Source organism: Argopecten irradians, chromosome 14 (genome assembly GCF_041381155.1).
Source record: "Argopecten irradians isolate NY chromosome 14, Ai_NY, whole genome shotgun sequence".
NCBI classification, from domain to species: domain Eukaryota; kingdom Metazoa; phylum Mollusca; class Bivalvia; order Pectinida; family Pectinidae; genus Argopecten; species Argopecten irradians.
Window position 1 is genome coordinate 29,325,881 of NC_091147.1, and position 24,439 is coordinate 29,350,319.

Sequence of the window (24,439 nt, forward strand, 5' to 3'; positions counted from 1 at the left end):
TAAAGAATTTCTCGACACTCATTATTTCAGATACTGTATTTATGAGTAAATCTCTGCATGCAATATCTTTTAATATGTTATCAACGAGAAACGTACCACCGCATTTTAAAATAAAATAAGCTCGATATAGTTGAATATTTTCATTATAGTTTCTGAAAGATATTAAGTATACAAGTTCGTGTTTTTACGTTTGATTAAATCTGCTGGCCGCATCACATTTTTATATCAACTTCATCTTAATCAAGTTCTTCAGTTGCAAAAGCTAATATCTCACTTTCGATTTTGATTTCAGCTCTCTCCAACTTCATTTTGCTCTAAAAGAAATATAAACAAATTTCCACGTTATTATATGTGACATATACACAATAATCCGAACTTGGCCTAGATTCAAGGTTCAAGTGATCATTGAAGCAGAGATTGCCTAATATGAAAGAGCTCATGGTCCCATACTGCTGATTTTATTTCAAAAGTCATTTTACTTTTAACCGTCGATATTCAGTTTGGAGTTACTCTGTTGTTTTGATATTTTAATTATTATCTTCAAAGAAAGAAAGGACAAATGCTTGGTTGATCTGGCCAATAAAATTTTCATGAGAGACAAATAAAGATTCATCTTTTCAAAATATCGAAAATCAAATGATGTAATAACAAGTGTACCTTTCCAAAGTCCGCTCCACAATGTAACACATTTTTCAACCTCTCTGGTAGGCATGGAAAACAATAGTCAAAGAAGGGAAGCAAGTATTTTACATCGACTTCGGATGGGTTAGGTCTCCCTGGGTAGAAAGGGGATTACAAATTAATACAACACAGCGATAACGATAAATGAAATATAAACGTATGGATTAAATTTGAAATAATATTTTGTAGAACGAAGGGAAGTAACTCTGATAGACCAAAACGGAATAAGTTGGCAGATAAAAGTTCAAAATTGTCAGCTGTCTTCAGTATATTCTGCATTTGAATATTACAAAGTTGTCTACCCTTCCGGGTAAATATTGATTGTGACATCATGGGATTGTGAGGGTAACGTCAATTAGATTTTGCAGTTCGTATGACTTAAGGACGTTCCGAACAGTGATCGAATGCGCCATTCGTTCGGACCTCCTCGGATCAATGCGTGCATTCGGAACTGCACATGAAAACTCTTTTGTGACTAAGATTATGAAGAATAGCGATCTATATAGTATCCGTCTAACGATATCTTACCTTTTAACGTTAAAATCAGGATAATATAGTCGATAAACGAAGTATTTGTCGATATTGTACTTAGTTCGGTTTGCCGAAAGCTTGATACCGGGTGAAAATCAAAGTTTGTACGGTAGGTGTAGGACCTAGTTTCGACATAGGCCTACTAGAAAAAATAATATTGTCAGATATTTTAATTTGGCAAGGCTAATATAACATAAAGCTACATGTATCTTTTGAGATGCAAATTACATAACTCATACAAACGGACTGATATATGCCGATACGGTCTTGATCTTGTACTGAATAAAATGAGATTTCATAACAATCAAGTGATAACAATATTTTCAGTTCAACTCCGTTAAACTGTGAATATTTGACACTTAAACTAATATACATGTGTTTCAAGGAGATGCATAATTAAATCAAGATATTCCAATTTGCCGAATACTCTAGTATAAAACTACAGATACAGAAATATTTTCATCTCTCCATCGCCCCACCTTTACTTTTCGTTCAATTTGTACATATACAAGCTAGTATATTTCATGAATATTGCGTATGTAGATGTCTTCATGTATCATGTTTAGCTAATATGATCCTCAATAAGCACTAACACGTTCGGGAAACAAGATTTTATTTACTGTATACATGTGCGATAAGACATAGGCCTAATTACTGTAATTAGATGATGCCTGTATTTCCCGTTTTGAGAAAATGCATGGAAGTACTCTCATTCAGTTGATCAAATACTATCTTACGAAAAAGCACATGAAGGCTAGTGTCAACATCAGTATTATATCTGTGATGTAGAAACTAAACATGTACATGTAGGCATAGACTAATTATTTTCCTGTCTACAGTAATGAGCTGAACGTAGATCGAGGATTCAGAATAAGAGATTTTTTTCTTAGGCGTATACTTGCCGTATAGGTTATATTGAGGATCCAAAAATCTGATTTAGTTTACTTCGGATAATAAATATATATCTACATGTATTAGATATGCAGATATTTCCTCAAAACACATACTAAGACATACAGTTGTGTATGATGACATCGATTTTATCGACATTGTTGTGATCAAGTTGAAGTTATCAACTTTGATCGTTGTCACGTAGACGATTTTCATCGTTACAATTTTGGCGCCAAATTCAAATATATGCTTGAATATGTGCCTCAAACGACTATTGAAGCTAAGATATCTTGATGATGGAAAGATAGATTTTGATAAAATATTTTTCAGCTTAAACAATATAAAATCATGGATTGTCTAAAGGGTAATTGAAGTAGAATCTTTACACGGAATTTTCCATATTCATTTTTCAGATATTATATCCAGGCAAAATAATGGCTTATTTGTGCCATTTCTTAGCTTTGTATAGCATCAAATCGGTGACATCGTGACATAAAATTAACAGGTATACAAATTTATATGATCAGACTATTACAGTTTATGATATTCAATATATAAGATGTTCTTTATGAAAATATTACCTCTCGATTTCGGTCTAATAATATAATTGTGAAAAATTCATTTTTAGGGGGTAGGGGTATAGAAAAGCTAATTACTCAAAAATTCCGCGGTCATTTTTTTTTATATTCTTTCATCATAACCCAAACAACTGTTTTATTATGTGGACAAAAAATAAAGAAAATTAAACGACATTATTTTTTGAAATTAGGTATTTAAGTTGAAATTCAAATGCAAAAATTGGCCCTTTTTAGGCCTAATTTACATGCATTCGCGTGAAAAATTCACAATTATTGTATTTTTAAGAGTGGAAACGACATTGAGGTCATTGATAGCCATATAAACTTACATATTAAAGATAAAAAATGTTGTTGTTTGTAATATTTCAGTCAATTATCAAGCTTTGAATATATGTGTGTAAAATTGTATTTTGAGAAAAACAGACGGTAAAGTAGGGTTATTGAGAGTACAATATTTCCAAAACTGCACGGTCAAATTTCAAATAAAAGCCTTAATAAACAGTTTATCAACCAATCATTCAGTGAGCAAATTTTAAAGAAAATTAAACGAGAGGAAATTTTTAGGCCTAACTGTATCGAACAACCTTAATTTCTAGGACTTTAAGTGATGTCAGAATACTGGTATCAGTTCACAGTTTGAAGGATAGCAATCCTTCTAAAACAAAAACAATTGTATTCAAATTACAGTTACCTGACAGGACAGAGACGATGGTTCCCAGGATAAAAGTAACCAGTATTGTCAGCGGAGTCATCCAGAAGTAGGAGATAGAGTAAAGTACATCTAGGCCATGGCTAAAATATAAAGTACATCTAGGTCATGGCTAAACCATTAAGTACATCTAGGTCTTGGCTAAAACATTAAGTACATCTAGGTCTTGGCTAAACCATTAAGTACATCTAGGTCTTGGCTAAACCATTAAGTACATCTAGGTCTTGGCTAAACCATTAAGTACATCTAGGTCATGGCTAAAATATAAAGTACATCTAGGTCATGGCTAAAATATAAAGTACATCTAGGTCTTGGCTAAAACATTAAGTACATCTAGGTCTTGGCTAAAACATTAAGTACATCTAGGTCTTGGCTAAACCATTAAGTACATCTAGGTCATGGCTAAAATATAAAGTACATCTAGGTCATGGCTAAAATATAAAGAACATCTAGGTCTTGGCTAAAACATTAAGTACATCTAGGTCTTGGCTAAACCATTAAGTACATCTAGGTCTTGGCTAAACCATTAAGTACATCTAGGTCTTGGCTAAACCATTAAGTACATCTAGGTCTTGGCTAAAATATAAAGTACATCTAGGTCATGGCTAAAATATAAAGTACATCTAGGTCTTGGCTAAAATATAAAGTACATCTAGGAGATAATATAAAGTACATCTAGGCCATGGCTAAAATATAAAGTACATCTAGGCCATGGCTAAAATATAAAGTACATCTAGGTCATGGCTAAAATATAAAGTACATCTAGGTCATGGCTAAAATATAAAGTACATCTAGGTCATGGCTAAAATATAAAGTACATCTAGGTCATGGCTAAAACATAAAGTACATCTAGGTCATGGCTAAAACATTAAGTAATGTTATGAACTAAAACATAAATAAATGTACATCTAGGCCATGGCTAAAACATTAAGTATATCTAGGCCATAGCTAGAACATAAAATACATCTAGGTCATGACTAAAACATTTAGTACATCAAGGTCATAGCTAAAACATTAAGTACATCCAGGTCATGACTAAAACATAAAGTAGTCTAGGTCATGATTAAAACATAAAGTACATCTAGGTCATGGATAAAACATAAAGTACATCTAGGTCATGGCTAAAACATAAAGTACATCTAGGTCATGGCTAAAACATTTAGTACAAGGTCATGGCTAAACATTTAGTACATCTAGGTCATGGTAAAACATTAGTACATCTAGGTCATGACTAAAAAAAATAAAGTACATCTAGGTCATGACTAAAACATAAAGTGTCTAGGTCATGAGTAGAAACAAAGTACATCTAGGTCATGGCTAAAACATTTAGTACATCTAGGTCATGACTAAAACATTAAGTACATCTAGGTCATGACTAAAACATAAAGTACATCTAGGTCATGGCTAAAACATAAAGTACATCTAGGTCATGGCTAAAACATTAAGTACATCTAGGTCATGGCTAAAACATTAAGTACATCTAGGTTATGACTAAAACATTAAGTACATCTAGGTCATGGCTAAAACATTAAGTACATCTAGGTCATGACTAAAACATTAAGTACATCTAGGTCATGGCTAAAACATTAAGTACATCTAGGTCATGACTAAAACATTAAGTACATCTAGGTCATGACTAAAACATTAAGTACATCTAGGTCATGGCTAAAACATTAAGTACATCTAGGTCATGACTAAAACATAAAGTACATCTAGGTCATGGCTAAAACATTAAGTACATCTAGGTCATGACTAAAACATAAAGTACATCTAGGTCATGACTAAAACATAAAGTACATCTAGGTCATGGCTAAAACATTAAAGTACATCTAGGTCATGGCTAAAACATTAAGTACATCTAGGTCATGACTAAAATAATATGACTAAAACATAAAGTACATCTAGGTCATGGCTAAAACATAAAGTACATCTAGGTCATGGCTAAAACATAAAGTACATCTAGGTCATGGCTAAAACATAAAGTACATCTAGGTCATGGCTAAAACATTTAGTACATCTAGGTCATGGCTAAAACATTTAGTACATCTAGGTCATGACTAAAACATTAAGTACATCTAGGTCATGGCTAAAACATTAAGTACATCTAGGTCATGACTAAAACATAAAATAAATGTACATCTAGGCCATGGCTAAAACATTAAGTATATCTAGGCCATGGTTAGAAAATAAAGTACATCTAGGTCATGACTAGAACATAAAGTACATCTAGGTCAAGGCTAAAACATTAAGTATATCTAGGTCATGATAAAAAAAATAAAATTAAAAAGTACATCTACTAAATACATCTAGGCATGGCTAAAACATTAAGTACATCTAGGCCATGGCTAAAACATAAAGTACATCTAGGTTATGACTAAAACATTAGTACATCTAGGTCATGGCTAAAACATTAAGTACATCTAGGTCATGACTAAAACATTAAGTATATCTAGGTTATGACTAAAACATAAAGTACATCTAGCTTATGACTAAAACATTACAGTACATCTAAGTCATGACTAAAACATTTAGTACATCTAGGTCATGACTAAAACATTTAGTACATCTAGGTCATGGAAAAAAATTAAGTACATCTAGGTCATGACTAAAACATAAAGTGGTCTAGGTCATGAGTAGAAAAAGTACATCTAGGTCATGGGTAAAACATTTAGTACATCTAGGTCATGACTAAAACATTTAGTACATCTAGGTCATGGCTAAAAAAATCATCAAGTTTATGACTAAAACATAAAGTACATCTAGGTCATGGCTAAAACATAAAGTACATCTAGGTCATGGCTAAAAAATACATCTTGGTCATGGCTAAAACATAAAGTACATCTAGGTCATGGCTAAAACATTAAGTACATCTAGGTCATGGCTAAAACATTAAGTACATCTAGGTCATGACTAAAACATTTAGTACATCTAGGTCATGGCTAAAACATAAAGTACATCTAGGTCATGGCTAAAACATAAAGTACATCTAGGTCATGGCTAAAACATAAAGTACATCTAGGTCATGACTAAAACATAAAGTACATCTAGGTCATGGCTAAATACATTAAGCACATCTAGGTCATGACTAAAATATAAAGTACATCTAGGTCATGGCTAAAAGATAAAGTACATGTAGGTCATGGCTAAAAAATACATCTAGGTCATGGCTAAAACATAAGTACATCTAGGTCATGGCTAAAACATTAGTACATCTAGGTCATGGCTAATACATTAAGTACATCTAGGTCATGACTAAAACATTAAGTACATCTAGGTCATGGCTAAAAGATAAATTAAGTATATCTAGGTCATGACTAAAACATAAAATAAATGTACATCTAGGCCATGGCTAAAACATTAAGTACATCTAGGCCATGGTTAGAAAATAAAGTACATCTAGGTCATGACTAAAACATAAAGTACATCTAGGTCAGGCTAAAACATTAAGTATATCTAGGTCATGATTAAAACATAAAATAAAAGTACATCTAGGCCATGGCTAAAACATAAAGTTCATCTAGGCATGGCTAGAACATAAAGTACATCTAGCTTATGACTAAAACATTACATACATCTAGGTCATGGCTAAAACATTAAGTACATCTAGGTCATGACTAAAACATTAAGTACATCTAGGTCATGACTAAAACATAAAGTACATCTAGGTCATGACTAAAACATAAGTACATCTAGTCATGACTAAAACATTTAGTACATCTAGGTCATGAAAAAAAATAAAGTACAAATCTAGGTCATGACTAAAACATAAAGTACATCTAGGTCATGAGTAAAACATAAAGTACATCTAGGTCATGGCTAAAACATTAGTACATCTAGGTCATGACTAAAACATTTAGTACATCTAGGTCATGGCTAAAAATTAAGTACATCTAAGTCATGACTAAAACATAAAGTACATCTAGGTCATGGCTAAAACATAAAGTACATCTAGGTCATGGCTAAAACATAAAGTACATCTAGGTCATGACTAAAACATAAAGTACATCTAGGTCATGGCTAAAAAAAAGTACATCAAGGTCATGACTAAAACATAAAGTACATCTAGGTCATGGCTAAAACATTAAGTACATCTAGGTCATGGCTAAAACATTTAGTACATCTAGGTCATGGCTAAAACATTAAGTACATCTAGGTCATGACTAAAACATTAAGTACATCTAGGTCATGACTAAAACATTAAGTACATCTAGGTCATGGCTAAAACAAAGTACATCAAGTCATGACTAAAACATTAGTACAAGTCATGGCTAAAACATTAAGTACATCTAGGTCATGGCTAAAACATTAAAGTACATCTAGGTCATGGCTAAAACATAAAGTACATCTAGGTCATGGCTAAAACATTAAAGTACATCTAGGTCATGGCTAAAACATAAAGTACATCTAGGTCATGGCTAAAACATAAAGTACATCTAGGTCATGACTAAAACATTAAGTACATCTAGGTCATGACTAAAACATTAAGTACATCTAGGTCATGGCTAAAACATAAAGTACATCTAGGTCATGACTAAAACATTAAGTACATCTAGGTCATGACTAAAACATTAAGTACATCTAGGTCATGGACTAAACACATTAAAGTACATCTAGGTCATGACTAAAACATTAAGTACATCTAGGTCATGGCTAAAACATAAAGTACATCTAGGTCATGACTAAAACATAAAGTACATCTAGGTCATGGCTAAAACATAAAGTACATCTAGGTCATGGCTAAAACATAAAGTACATCTAGGTCATGGCTAAAACATAAAGTACATCTAGGTCATGGCTAAAACATAAAGTACATCTAGGTCATGACTAAAACATAAAGTACATCTAGGTCATGGCTAAAACATAAAGTACATCTAGGTCATGACTAAAACATTAAGTACATCTAGGTCATGACTAAAACATAAAGTACATCTAGGTCATGACTAAAACATTAAGTACATCTAGGTCAAGGCTAAAACATTAAGTATATCTAGGTCATGACTAAAACATAAAATAAATGTACATCTAGGCCATGGCTAAAACATTAAGTACATCTAGGTCATGGCTAAAACATAAAGTACATCTAGGTCATGACTAAAACATTTAGTACATCTAGGTCATGGCTAAAACATTAAGTACATCTAGGTCATGACTAAAACATAAAGTACATCTAGGTCATGGCTAAAACAAAAGTACATCTAGGTCAATCTAGTACATCTAGGCATGCAAAAACATAAGTACATCTAGCTTTATGGACTAAACATAAAGTACATCTAGGTCATGGCTAAAACATTAAGTACATCTAGGTCATGACTAAAACATTAAGTACATCTAGGTCATGGCTAAAACATAAAGTACATCTAGGTCATGACTAAAACATTAAGTACATCTAGGTCATGACTAAAACATAAAGTACATCTAGGTCATGGCTAAAACATTAAGTACATCTAGGTCATGACTAAAACATAAAGTACATCTAGGTCATGGCTAAAACATTAAGTACATCTAGGTCATGACTAAAACATTAAGTACATCTAGGTCATGGCTAAAACATAAAGTACATCTAGGTCATGGCTAAAACATAAAGTACATCTAGGTCATGGCTAAAACATAAAGTACACATCTAGGTCATGACTAAAACATTAAGTACATCTAGGTCATGACTAAAACATTAAGTACATCTAGGTCATGCTAAAACATTAAGTACATCTAGGTCATGGCTAAAACATAAAGTACATCTAGGTCATGACTAAAACATAAAGTACATCTAGGTCATGGCTAAAACATTAAGTACATCTAGGTCATGACTAAAACATAAAGTACATCTAGGTCATGGCTAAAACATTAATACATCTAGGTCAGCTAAACATAAGTACATCTAGGTCATGCTAAAACATTAAGTACATCTAGGTCATGACTAAAACATAGTACATCTAGGTCATGGCTAAAACATTAAGTACATCTAGGTCATGGACTAAAACATTAAGTACATCTAGGTCATGACTAAACATAAAGTACATCTAGGTCATGGCTAAAACATTAAGTACATCTAGGTCTATGACTAAAACATTAAGTACATCTAGGTCAAGGCTAAAACATTAAGTACATCTAGGTCATGACTAGAACATTAAAGTACATCTAGGTCATGACTAAAACATTAATACATCTAGGTCATGGCTAAAACATAAAGTACATCTAGGTCATGGCTAAAACATTAATACTCTAGGTCATGGCTAAACAAGTACATCTAGGTCATGGCTAAAAAATTTAGTACATCTAGGTCATGGCTAAAACATTAAAGTACATCTAGGTCATGACTAAAACATAAAGTACATCTAGGTCATGGCTAAAAACATTAAGTACATCTAGGTCATGGCTAAAACATAAGTACATCTAGGTCATGGCTAAAACATTAAGTACATCTAGGTCATGGCTAAAACATTAAGTACATCTAGGTCATGGCTAAAACATTAAAGTACATCTAGGTCATGCTAAAACATAAAGTACATCTAGGTCATGACTAAAACATTAAAGTACATCTAGGTCATGGCTAAAACATAAGTACATCTAGGTCATGACTAAAACATTAAGTACATCTAGGTCATGACTAAAACATTAAGTACATCTAGGTCATGACTAAAACATAAGTACATCTAGGTCATGGCTAAAACAAAGTACATCTAGACATCTAGTCATGACTAAAACATTAAAGTACATCTAGGTCATGGCTAAAACATTAAGTACATCTAGGTCATGACTAAAACATTAAGTACATCTAGGTCATGACTAAAACATTAAGTACATCTAGGTCATGGCTAAAACATTAAAGTACATCTAGGTCATGACTAAAACACAAAGTACATCTAGGTCATGGCTGCTAAAACATTAAGTACATCTAGGTCATGGCTAAAACATAAAGTACATCTAGGTCATGACTAAAACATAAAGTACATCTAGGTCATGACTAAAACATAAAGTACATCTAGGTCATGACTAAAACATAAGTACATCTAGGTCATGGCTAAACATTAAAGTACATCTAGCTCATGACTAAAACATTACGTACATCTAGGTTATGACTAAAACATTAAGTACATCTAGGTCATGACTAAAACATAAAATAAATGTACATCTAGGTCATGGCTAAAACATTAAAGTACATCTAGGCCATGGCTAAAACATAAAGTACATCTAGGATGACTAAAACATTAAGTACATCTAGGTCATGACTAAAACATTAAGTACATCTAGGTCATGACTAAAACATTAATAACATCTAGGTCATGACTAAAACATTTCGTACATCCAGGTCATGGCTAAAACATAAAGTACATCTAGGTCATGACTAAAACATTTAGTACATCTAGGTCATGGCTAAAACATAATGTACATCTAGGTCATGGCTTAAACATTAAGTACATCTAGGTCATGGCTAAAACATTAACTACATCTAGGTCATGGCTAGACATAAAGTACATCTAGGTATGACTAAAACATTAAGTACATCTAGGTCATGACTAAAACATAAGTACATCTAGGTCATGACTAAAACATTAATAACATCTAGGTCATGACTAAAACATTTCGTACATCTAGGTCATGGCTAAAACATAAAGTACATCTAGGTCATGACTAAAACATTAAGTACATCTAGGTCATGGCTAAAACATAAAGTACATCTAGGTCATGGCTAAAACATTAAGTACATCTAGGTCATGGCTAAAACATAAAGTACATCTAGGTCATGGCTAAAAAAAAGTACATCTAGGTCATGGCTAAAACATAAAGTACATCTAGGTCATGGCTAAAACATAAAGTACATCTAGGTCATGGCTAAAACATAAAGTACGTCTAGGTCATGGCTAAAACATAAAGTACATCTAGGTCATGGCTAAAACATTTAGTACATCTAGGTCATGACAAAAAATTTAGTACATCTAGGTCATGGCTAAAACATAAGTACATCTAGGTCATGACTAAAACATTTAGTACATCTAGGTCATGGCTAAAGCATTTAGTACATCTAGGTCATGGCTCAAACATTTAGTACATCTAGGTCATGGCTAAAACATTTAGTACATCTAGGTCATGACTAACACATAAAGTACATCTTAGTCATGGCTAGAACATAAAGTACATCTAGGTCATGGCTAAAACATAAAGTACATCTAGGTCATGGCTAAAACATAAAGTACATCTAGGTCATGGCTAAAACATAAAGTACATCTAGGTCATGACTAAAACATAAAGTACATCTAGGTCATGCTAAAACATTAAGTACATCTAGGTCATGACTAAAACATTAAGTACATCTAGGTCATGGCTAAAACATAAAGTACATCTAGGTCAAGGCTAAAACATTAAGTACATCTAGGTCATGGCTAAAAAAAGTACATCTTGGTCATGGCTAAAACATTAAGTACATCTAGGTCATAACTAGAACATAAAGTACATCTAGGTCATGGCTAAAACATAAAGTACATCTAGGTCATGGCTAAAACATAAAGTACATCTAGGTCATGACTAAAACATAAAGTACATCTAGTACATCATGTCATGGCTAAAACATTTAGTACATCTAGGTCATGACAAAAAATTTAGTACATCTAGGTTATGGCTAAAACATAAGTACATCTAGGTCATGGCTAAAACATTAAGTACATCTAGGTCATGGCTAAAACATAAAGTACATCTAGGTCATGACTAAAACATTAAGTACATCTAGGTCATGACTAAAACATAAAGTACATCTAGGTCATGACTAAACATAAAGTACATCTAGGTCATGCTAAACATAAAGTACATCTAGGTCATGACTAAAACATAAAGTACATCTAGGTCATGACTAAAACATAAAGTACATCTAGGTCATGGCTAAAACATAAAGTACATCTAGGTCATGGCTAAACATATAAACATAACTAAGTACATCTAGGTCATGGCTAAAGTACATCAGGTCATGGCTAGAACATAAAGTACATCTAAGACATGACTAAAACATAAAGTACATCTAGGTCATGACTACAATAAAGTACATCTTAGTCATGGCTAGAACATAAAGTACATCTAGGTCATGGCTAAAACATAAAGGACATCTAGGTCATGGCTAGAAAATAAAGTACATCTAGCCATGGGTAAAGCATTAAGTACATCTAGGTCATGACTAAAACAATAACAAACACGTTTAGTCATGACCTAGATGTCCTTTATGTTTTAGCCATGACCTAGATGTACTTTATGTTCTAGTCATGACCTAGATTTACTTTATGTTTATCTAGGTCATGACTAAAACATAAAGAACATCTAGGTCATGACTAGAACATAAAGTACATCTAAGTCATGGCTAGAACATAAAGTACATCTAGGCCATGGGTAAAGCATTAAGTACATCTAGGTCATGACTAAAACAATAACAAACACGTTTAACAAATTATTCATTTTTTTCTGGAAAATATTTTGTCCTACTAATTATGCTGTATTTTCAATGAAACACAAATGTGGTGATTTTGATTATATAAGGTCGATTAATTTTGACTTATAACAGGACCGCTATGTTGCGTACTACAAGCTTTAAAAGCGCGTGTTTATATCAGTTTTTATCATATTACAAAAGCCAAACCGGTTTATATCGCCCATCTTTATATATCTTCCACGATTTGTAACATATCTCGCTTTTTATCCTGATATTTTAATACCCATTTGCTATTATATATATATTATTTTACGACCCTTAACCAATATACTTGTTGGGAATAAGCCTTGACGCAATTAAGTTCGAACAAGTGCCTATGCACCTTATTTGTAAATCTAAACTATAGAAGACTACTAAATTTAATAATGTATGATTTTAACTAACTTATGTGAATGTTCCGTTATATAAGTATTGTTATTAGGATAGTCGGTGACGTTATGAACAGAACCCAATGACGTCATCATATCTTCTCTGTTATGCGTGGTATTCAAACACATATCGACCGGAGCGGGCGGTAACCGTGGAGGTGGCGCCAATGTGGTGGAGAAGCTTTTACCCAAAGATATCCACAGTACTAGGGTCATTCCAGTAATCCCACCAACAATGGTTCCCTAAAGGCATTAAAGAAATGGCTTTTTTATTTATCAAACTAAAATACACATTTGACATTAACGTACTCAATAGACAGGTATACCAACAACCTAAAATATAGTCAACATTAATAACACAGCATTTATGTTATCGTTTAAAATATAACGATTTTTACCAACGAATATTGAACAAATATGATTAACTAAACAAAGCATATAATAATACAACAGAGATATGAAATAGTATTGCAAAATACAAAACTAAGATGAAAATAGATCATCTCTGTAATAAAATGGATGTGTATTGAATGAACCGTAGTGTTCTGTTCAGTTCTATTGTGAATAATTAGGATATTTAGGGAAAAATCAAACAAAAACAAACAAAAACAACAAACAAACAAAAACACGTCCTTTATCATTTGTAACACGTGTAGACTTCAAACTGAATTCAAAGTTGTGTCCATTAAAACATTATTTTTCAGTTTTTAACAAAGAAAGTAATTGCTTTATTCAAACTTGGATCAACAACAACAAAACATTTGAAATGATAAAAAAAGCACCTTCTCCATTTAACTATACCATTACCTTATAGTTAGCCCAGGGACAAAAGGCTGCAAACAAGAACATCCCGGAACATGCTCCGCCAAAACTCGACAACATGCTGACTGTAATCTGTGAGGACACGGTAATATCTTAATGATTATCTATAAAAGGTGCATGAGATGGGTGTATCTCTGAACGCCAACATTTTGGATTTACCTGTTGGGTAGTTTGTTGTGACAGTGGTTATAGTCTTTTTCCTAAAAGCAGTCCAAATGCCAACAGGTAAATTTACCTGTAAAAGTTACCTGTGTTGATACTTATCTAAATGTATATTGATTAATTTTTATTTCAATAAGTGTTCAGATTTAATATCAGATACATACAGTTAAACCCCTATAACTCGAACAGCAGGGGACTATATCAATAATTCGAGGAATACAGGGTATTCGACTCATCCGAGGTTGGTTATGATCGACCGTTGACAGTCAAAATGTCCGGTCTTCCTAAGACAAACAATACATTGGAATGACATTTTAAATTACCGTAATTTCAGCATTTTTGATTTTTTTATGAAAGTGCTTTTGATAGCAATATCAAGTTGAAAAAAATATGTATTACATAAAATGAGGGTTTGAAAATACTGACAAAGTAAATCAAATGTAAACGATCGTCAAACGTGGTACCATATTGGTTAAAACAGGCAATGTGTACAATTTCGATGAATTAATTAACAAAAAAACATTTCACACATTTACAAAATAAATACACACTATAAAGTTATTAACCAGCATAGTTACGAACAAACAACGATACCTATGTCTACCTTGTAAAAGCGTTAGGTTACACGTGTTCACGAAGAAAGTTACGAAAATACAATATGCGGGGAAAGATACGGAACGCACTGATAAAATCGAACATGGGTCAATGTGATTTGTACTTAGCACTATCAAATTTTGGTATCGTTTATGTCTTTTGGGAAAAGAACACAGGAATTAAAAAAAATATTGAACTTATACAGGAAGTCGATCGGACGTCAGCGATTTCTTCCAACTCTTTTGTCATTTCACAATGCGTACTTTCTATTTAACACGAATCAACATCTTCCGTATTTTCGTATTTAAGCGAAGATTATTACAAGAGAGACATCGATTATTTAATGCCTTTTCTGAAATATTCAAATAAAGTTTGCATCAAACAACGACTGGCGATCGTGAAGGTAGGTAATACTGACACTGTTTATTCATTAATTACCGAAAGACTTGATACGACACTTGTATAAACACAGGTCGTGAGCTATTACCCGTGACGGTCGGTGCAGTCAGGTGTGACACAGGTAAACAATTATCAAGGGCCGAACACCTGTTCGACGAATGCATGGGTACATACTATGTATTTGCGCAAACAGTGATATATTTCTGTTCGAGGAATAAGGGGTATTCGACGAATAGCTGTTCGAGCTATCCGGGGTTTTGTTACATAGATTATATAGTGACACGGTCGGGACCGTACGACCAGTTCGACGAATAGGGGGTATTCGAGGAATCCGGGTTCGAGTTAGAGGGGTTATACATAATATATGTTTCTGGTAATATCTATGAAAATATAACAATAGAATCTATAAATGAAATTGAATTAAATTCGCAATGATTACATATAGCAATGATATATTATTACCAATGTTTATAAAGCATCATATATGTGTGTTTGTGTCGGCTTTAATAGATTATCAACTGAAACTATAATAAACAGGTCAAAATTTCCAACAAAATTAATTAAAACTTTTATGATATTGTTTTTCTCCACTCATTTTCAAACCAAATACTTAAAGGTGTATGTCTCTGCGATAAAAGAAATCAACTATGCACGGTCACAAGAAATGAAAGTTGGCTAAGAATGTAGCCCTGGAGAACTCCTATATCAATACAGAATACTATTACATTAGAATATACCTTGATCAAGAAACCTGTTTTTCTGATAAAATTGAGATATCGTTTTTGTAAAAAAATATTTCACCTGGAACTTAAAATGTATTGATCTTAATAATCCGTATGTAGCTCCTTATTAAGTCTTAGCATTTGCAATGTTTATGATTTTATGTATATTAAAGCACCGATTATCTTTAATTAAAGATGCTCCATCGCTGACAAATGGTATTTTTACACTATCAAAAACAGGAGCAGACGATTTTGTATTTTTCTTCAGTTAAAAAAGTTACTTACTTTACACCATTACCACCATTGAAAAGTTTGAGCTTTTAATTTTACTTAAAGTTAAAAATATGAAAAATAATTAGTTGCATCCCGAAAAAATTCCGAGGCACTGTATCTTATATAGAATGAAGTAATGATTGCGGATGCACCAAAGGCAAAACAAATTATTTTATGTTAGTTTTTGTGTTAATTAGGCATATATATACACGATTAAACACCAATTATTGTTAAAATGATAAATATCATTTATGCTCTTTCGGCGGTGGAGCATCTTTAATAGTTTACATTGTATATTGTACGGTATATATTGAAGGAATTATTTTCCAAAATCCACAAATGTTACCTATAATACTGATTGAAATACAGGTAAATCTCAGGTGACTTTACAGGTGAAAACAAAGGCAGCTTATATGAAACAGTATATAATTGCCTTCCTATTGTTTCCTAAAACAACACCTACCTATTGTTGATAAATATGTTGGCGTTCAGAGAACACCCCCATGAGATTCTATCGGAAAAGTGGAAGGCGAATAGTCCTTATTTGTTCCGATACTAAGATAAACGTTTGTTATATGGATAGCAATAAAGTAGTCACGTGGACAATGATTTTTTAAAATTTTTATAGTTGTTTTGAGTTTTTTACCTGAGTAAGTGGCCCCTTGATGTTAGCAATCATGAATGATATTGCAATCCCTATAAACCCATAGATAAACACTGCAAATAATGAAAACATTTTTGAAATGCTTTATTTCTACTCGTTTATTTATAATTCAATATTAACAGAATGTTAGCGATCATTAATGAGATATATTTACACTTGCTAGGCTTGGTCACTATACGCTAATACTAGCCGATTTTGTTTACCATAACTGCATGGTAACATTGAACTTTGAACTTGCGTAAGGAAATGTTCTGTGCAACGTAAAAGGACTACTTTTTTTAAAAGAAACACATGGCTTTGTTTACATTTTGACGAAACATTACGTGTATATTGTTGTTTTTCATAGAATTTTGGAAAAATGTAAACAATATATACATGTTTTATATTTATATATGATTCAAACAATTTTTAAATTAACAATTGTATAAAGAAACGGAAAAATATCCCGACCGGGGCGACGTGCTTTCATTTTTGTTAAAAATGATGGGTGTCAAATGTAAACAATACCTCTGTGCCTATGTTCGTCCTACGATCGAGCCTTTGGGGTGGACGGGTGTGAGACCCTCTGATAGAGGTCAGTTATAAACATATCCTCTTGTCTTTGTTCTTTGAGTATTTAATCATGTGTATTGTAAAACATGCACCGCTAATAATCCACGTGTTGACAGTTCCGCGTCACCACAAATACATTGTATCCATCGAACACAAGTGAATTTGTTTCATCTATCGATGGCGATATGGATCTAAGCGTAGATTATATAATCACATGACTCCCAAGGATGTAATACCGTCAACTCAGACGACATCTCAAACACATTGAGCTACTTGAAAATCGGTGTTTTCACAACTTCCGCAAACTCAAGTGTGTAAGCGTGCGTCAGCTTCGCCTCGCTGCACAATAACGGTCACCGAGTTCACACATGTGGCCGTGTACAAATTCTGTATGTTATTACGCTATATATTAACTTTTAGCAAAGTTGAATATATATTTAAAGTTCTGATCTGATTAAATAAAATTATCTCTGAAATTTACTTTGTTTGTCATGTTTATTTTACACTAAAATATTGAACTTTTTTGTCGTCGCGGATGAATAATTCTACCTTACGTGAAGCGTCATCATTCGCTGTTCAATTGAGTAAGCTCCTCCCACTTTTGACCGACTTTTATTGAATAATTACGTCACTTTCAAATGACGATTTTATTGCATAAAATATAAATAAAAAGTCGTGTGAGTGTAAATATAGGGATTGGATTTCGTTTTTATGTTAACCATGCTTGTATGGAGCAATTCCTCTAAGAATATATTCAATATGGGGCGCTAACGCGCCCCATAGAATATACATGTATTCTTAGAGGAATTGCTCCATACAAGCATGGTTAAAGCTGACAATGCAAGTTAAAAAGCATGCATTTGAAATTAAAAAAAAAATAATGATTTTTTTTTTGGAAAATTGTTTCTGAGACATTCCCCAGTTAAGGCAGTGTCGTATCCAAGGAAGTGGCAGCCATTTTTATTTTTGCTCTGCTTAGTTACCTTCACTGGCCAACCCCCTATATAAAGCACGGAACTAGACACACGTGCGTCATTTCAAGCATAACTTGTCTCGTATAGACATGCCCCGATATTTCAAATAACAATGTCAAACTGAAAATAAACACTGCACTCACCTGACAAGGTTTCATTGAAATAATACATGAATGTGTTGTCAGCTAAATCCCAAATAATATTCAAAACGAGCTAATGAATCACTTCAATATGCACTAGGTTTTACACGTACACCGACACGTGTGTGTCCTTGGTACAGTAGTTGTCGCTTGTTCGGGACAGGTAGTCACGTGCACATGGCCAGTCGAGTACATCGGTTACGATAATATACATGGAGATATGTGGACGGTTAATCATTTGGATTTCTATTCATTGGTGTGGAAATTTTATTTTGACAAACATGTAAATGAGAGCTTAGAGGTTGTGATGTATTTTGTTGCCAAACAAGCCCCATATACCTGTATAGGTAAGTGTTTTGTTTATGTAATGGTAGGTGATACACACTGGACAACTGCCAGGTGTGTATGTACGTGTATAGACTGAGCGCACGTGTGTCGATTCACGCGCTTTATATAGGGGTCGGTGAGAGCACCGGATACACACAGAGCGAAAAATAAAAATGGCTGACCTCGAATGGGGGTTGTTTCATAAACGATTCTTGAAATACAAGTTACTTAATTTTTTTTAATCTCAATTTAAAACTTTTTAACTTGCATTGTCAGCTTTAACATAAAAACGAAATCCAATCCCTATATATTACCATATATACCCGTGGATAAGCACTGCAAATTACGAAGTATCTTTACAATGCTATATGATCGCTTATCTAATCATTTGAGCGATTAATTACCTGAGCGATTAGTTTCAAAACTTTTCGTAATTAGGAAAGATTTTATTTCGATGCTGACCTCAAACTGTGATTATGAGAGTAGCGTTACTTTCAGACCTTTCCTGAAATGCTTAGTATAACTCTGCTTTCGGGCTAACCTAAACTTAAATTTTGGCTATAAATCTGTATTCTACTCTACTTTCGGAGCCTACCTGCTATTTTGGCTATGAGTGTTGCTCTACTTTCCGATAAATCCTTCACCATAGGTTTTACAATATCCTCCACAGTTTGTGCTGATAAACTCGAGAGGACTGAAGAAATCGAACTGAAATGAGATAATCCTCAATATTTTTCTACCCAATGAAATATGTTTTTATTTTTTCCAAATCATTAAATATGATATTATATTTTCGTATTTATGTATTGTCAAAACGACGGCACAATCACGAACACCACTCAATACCTTTGATATCTTTTAAAACTAACAATTATCCATTAAAGGATATAAAACATGTATAAGAAATAAATATTTTATCAATTCTTGGCTCAATTTCACCCAATATCAAATTAAACAAGAACAACAGATTGTTTCTTTACCTTAACGACGCGCTTAAAAGGGCTGCTACAAATACACCGGACAGTCCTGGCAAGTCATGGAAAATGGTTACAACTAGCAACGGAAGAATCTGCAAAAAAGTCCACATCCACTATACATGTACATGGATATTTGTTTCTTCAAACACTATATTTAAGAAAATTAATGACATTGTCTTAAAAAAGAGACGGCAGTGCATTCATCGATACATTATGTGTAATATCAAAAGTCCAAAAGTCTTGTGAGTAAGATTTTCCATGAATGATAATAAAAAGTAAGACAAATAGTTTAGCATATAAAGATTAGCATAATACGGGGCCGCTAATAATTGGAAGGGGGGGTTATGTGTGTGTTAATTTAAGTAAAATCGCATATTCAAAATCATAGTTTCACGTGTCACAGCCTGTCGTGTGAATGCCGCTTTCAAATCTTACAAAGATGATTCGTGAAATTACACCCCCACGAAGAAGTCTCAAACAGAAAATCGAGAAATTTTACACCCGCGAACAACTATCGATGTAGCCTTTCAGACTAGCTGTTAGTGCCCTGTCCTTTTTAATACAGTATATGACAGAAGTGTTTTAAAAAGTAGAAAAAGATTTGTAGTTAAAAGGATAAAAATGATAAAAACAATAAAAAACTAACAAAAAAGTTTAAATGAAATTTATAATGCGAATGGCGGCATTCGACAAAAAAATAATTATGATATGTCAGGCAATGTAACAGAAAAATGTTATATGTTAGTGCTAGTACCTGGTTAGGGTTTTTAATTGTCTTTGATGCAATAGGGTCACACCTTGTCTCGTGAAAGTATGCGTAAACAAACAATCCAAGGAGACAGGAAAGGACGTAATTCATCACAGTCGCCAACGTTGAAATGATTATCACTCTGAAATATAAGAAAAATGAAATTCTGTTAATTGCTTTGATTTTCGAATCCAGAACATATTCTCGGGGTCTAAAATTCTCACTACACCGGTTCTGATACTAAAAATGTAACCGGACCACCTCGTAAAATTAATTTCCGGTAATCTTCGGAAATATAAATTCCCGAAGATTGACGGAAATTTCTCCGAGATGTCGCGATTGACTGACATGCTATACAGTCATATTTTTTGCTGTAGCTTTATTTATTTTGTTTGTAATCTCCACATACTTGCGGGCGTCCCTGACGGTGGGGACAGAGCAGATCCTCTGGACTGTTGTTTGTGTCGTGAGTAGGTACTGTAGCGATATAGAGGAGCCGACAACTAAGGACCAAAACGTATTACGGACAGTTGGATCCGGATCGAAGCTAGTGAATAATAAAACAGCTACATAATATATTAAACTATTAATTCAATTTACGAAATAATATGTGAAAATTGTTGTTGTTGTTGCTCAAGTAGAATGAAAATGTATTAAATTAGTTTTAGCAAAGGATAGATAAGTACATGTATACTGAAAATCTACAGCCAAATTTTGGTCAATTATGAAAGTTATGGAGATTCGAAACATTAAATGGTATTATATACCTTGGCATAATCAAGCGATCTCCATCTCTTGCAATATCAAACACCTTTTTGAAACCACCAACGTCCACTGTTGTCTGAAGAGATATTTTGTAGAATACCAACAACATTATAAGGTATGTATAAAGGATAGAGATATTCTACCCAAGGGTCACAAAATGTTGTAAACATCCGAGGCTTGCCGAGGATAGAATATCCCCATCCTACATATCCACGTATGTAAGCGTATTGTTTTCTTTCATACCTCGAGGTTTTATTGCAATTTTACAACAAAACCGCGACTGCAAGTCAATTCTCCATACATGAAAATGACGTGATATTTTCTGTCGTTGTCACTATAACTTATAAACACTATCTATTTTAAGTAGCTGATACTGTGAAATCATTTTATTTCGCGGGGGTTTGATTTTTATGACCCGTTTTTTTTTACTGAAATCAATGAATTTACATTCCAACGAAATTTTCTCATTTTATTGAATGCATACAAATATTATGTATGTATTGTTTATAAAACACGTCATTTTAATTATAGACTAGACTAGTCACCAGTGTCAAGAATATTGAACAAAAAATATTTGAATTTGGCTTGATTATTTGTCTCTACTACGTAAGTTTCAAACTAGGGGGACATAATCTAATAAAGAACTCTGGTGAGAAAGTCTTATCTACAACTTAGGGTCTGCTGGTCAGTCTAGGGGGAGATAATCTAGTAAAAAACTCTGGTGAGAAAGTCTTATCTACAACTTAGGGTCTGCTGGTCAGTCTAGGGGGAGATAATCTAGTAAAGAACTCTGGTGAGAAAGTCTTATCTACAACTTAGGGTCTGCTGGTCAGTCTAGGGGGAGATAACCTAATAAAGAACTCTGGTGAGAAAGTCTTATCTACAACTTACTTAGGGTCTGCTGGTCAGTCTAAGGGGAGATAACCTAATAAAGAACTCTGGTGAGAAAGTCTTATCTACAACTTACTTAGGGTCTGCTGGTCAGTCTAGGGGGAGATAATCTAGTAAAGAACTCTGGTGAGAAAGTCTTATCTACAACTTAGGGTCTGCTGGTCAGTCTAATTATAAGCGTATACTTCTTAAAACAATTCACGAGATTGCATAAAAAGGTATTGACTTCTACTGATTGTCGTAGCATTTTACATGTTCCAATGAACTTAATAACTATGTAACGTCTTCTCCACGAAATTGTCAAATTTCCATGGAAAATAAATGATTTCACAGCATATATATATATCTAAGCTTAAAGTGAATAGTCGGGCAAAGAAAACCAGTCTAAATGCGTTCATTGGCCTTCCAAAAATTCTCACATATTAATACGACGGTCAAGTTCTGTTTAGTTTCCCAGTTCTGACCATTAAAGTAAAGAAAAGTTGAAAGCATTGAAAGCGAGGCTGCGTGGGAATGTAACCACGGACATAGTGAGCCGGGAGGACGTTTTAGAATTTCCATACTTTAAATTAATTTCTTCGTACGCAGACAGATTTTGACGAGAGATTTTATTTTTCCATTTCATATGAAGTTATACTGGATACATTCACACCATTTTTACCGACTTTAGTCATCCTTGCCCGACTGTTCACTTTAATTTTATTAAAGCGAAATGCGTAAAAATAATATTACCGTAATGGAATGCATTATGTTTCGTTAAGGGGGCGAGCTATACTATACTTTGAAAAAGGATTACATTAATCTTAATGTGATTAAAAATCATTGTCATATCAATTCTGGATAATCGTAAGAGAGCGTTTTAGCTTGGATGCGTGTAAAGAAATGAGCAAAGTTGGTGTTAATTAAAATCCATGAAGAGGATATTTAATTATCCAATTTTCTGCATTTAATTTCGTTGCTTAATATTGCTCTGAAAAGTGTAACCATTGCATTATTGAAGATTGTTTATTAAGATACCTTTATCATTACACTGAATATTCCCAGGAGCATTATGAACATCTGGAAGACATCCGTCCACACTACGGCTCGAAGGCCGCCCTGAAATAATCACATGTCGCGCTCACATAATATGACTTTAAATGCGATAATCAGATACTCTAAAAGATATTTCAAAATACATTTCTACCATAAACAGACACAGACTCTGAGCACGATTTCTACGGATTTAGGGACCATCTCAAAAAGCATAACTCTTACTCTCCTGATATATATAATGCGCTGCTAGAGATGCTAAAGCATTTAAAGATGATCCCTGAAAATGTCGAAGTTGGTCTCGGAGTCCGTGTCTGATGAAATTAACATTAGGGCAACATAAGATTAGAATTTGATTACAGAATTGATAAACATTATTAATTTAATGAATTTTTAAGTTGTATTAATATTCATTTTGCGTGGTAATCCTTACATGCCCAGATAGTCTTTCCAGAACAAACATAATAATATACAATGAAATATCGCAAACAAATTTGAACTGTAATATATCCAATATTCTAGACTTGATGTGGGTGTACTACCCCTGTAAACAATGCATACTGCAGCAGTATAAACGATTGCTGAGGAAGCTACGGCTAAAATAGACGCCCAGAGCGGAAAGTCTGTCACTGAAAAAATAAAACACCACAATTAGAATATCTTTTTTTGTCATTTGTATCAGCACTGGATCAGCAAGAATCCATCGAAATTTAAACCGAAATGTGGTTAAAATGACGTCACGTCATCACATTAAGAACATAAAAATGCCCGTATTTGTGGAACGTTCATCTTAAAAATGTTCCAATTTGGATACGGTTTCAATTTGGGTAGCGTCACGTTATAGAAAAGTTAGCATCAGGTATTCTTCTAAAACGAAACCCAGGAACTAATCTATTCTTTGACATTTACAATTTTATTTACAATAAAATATATTTAATTAACAATTAAAGGATTGTTAGATTGCATTTATTGGAGATACATAGGCTGTGGTCAGTTACCTGTTTCTATTGCAAGCCCGGGTCCAAATAAGACAATACCCATGTAGAACACCTGAAAGGGAAGATATTACAACAGGTGTATAGTTACGTTCAAACATATGCAATCATGACAAAATATTTACATTTTCACTGCAGGCAAACTACTATGTAGCCTTACCAAGTGCACTAAATG

At 33.3% G+C, this 24,439-nt stretch overlaps 1 protein-coding gene across 1 annotated transcript; it reads right to left on the reverse strand.

Moving 5' to 3' along the window:
• Window positions 1–18: 18 nt before the first annotated feature.
• Window positions 19–24,310, reverse strand: LOC138307145 (sodium-dependent multivitamin transporter-like). The gene is made up of 14 exons (XM_069247774.1): window positions 24,268–24,310; window positions 23,831–23,898; window positions 23,255–23,335; window positions 21,349–21,422; window positions 20,991–21,128; window positions 20,588–20,723; window positions 19,837–19,925; window positions 19,452–19,564; window positions 16,846–16,916; window positions 14,035–14,121; window positions 13,244–13,470; window positions 3,373–3,473; window positions 658–776; window positions 19–314 (listed from the first exon to the last, which is right to left on the reverse strand). Exons 1-14 carry the CDS (start codon window positions 24,308–24,310, stop codon window positions 237–239), a joined length of 1,425 nt encoding a protein of 474 aa, XP_069103875.1. The 3' UTR covers window positions 19–236.
• Between the last annotated feature and the right edge of the window lie 129 nt (window positions 24,311–24,439).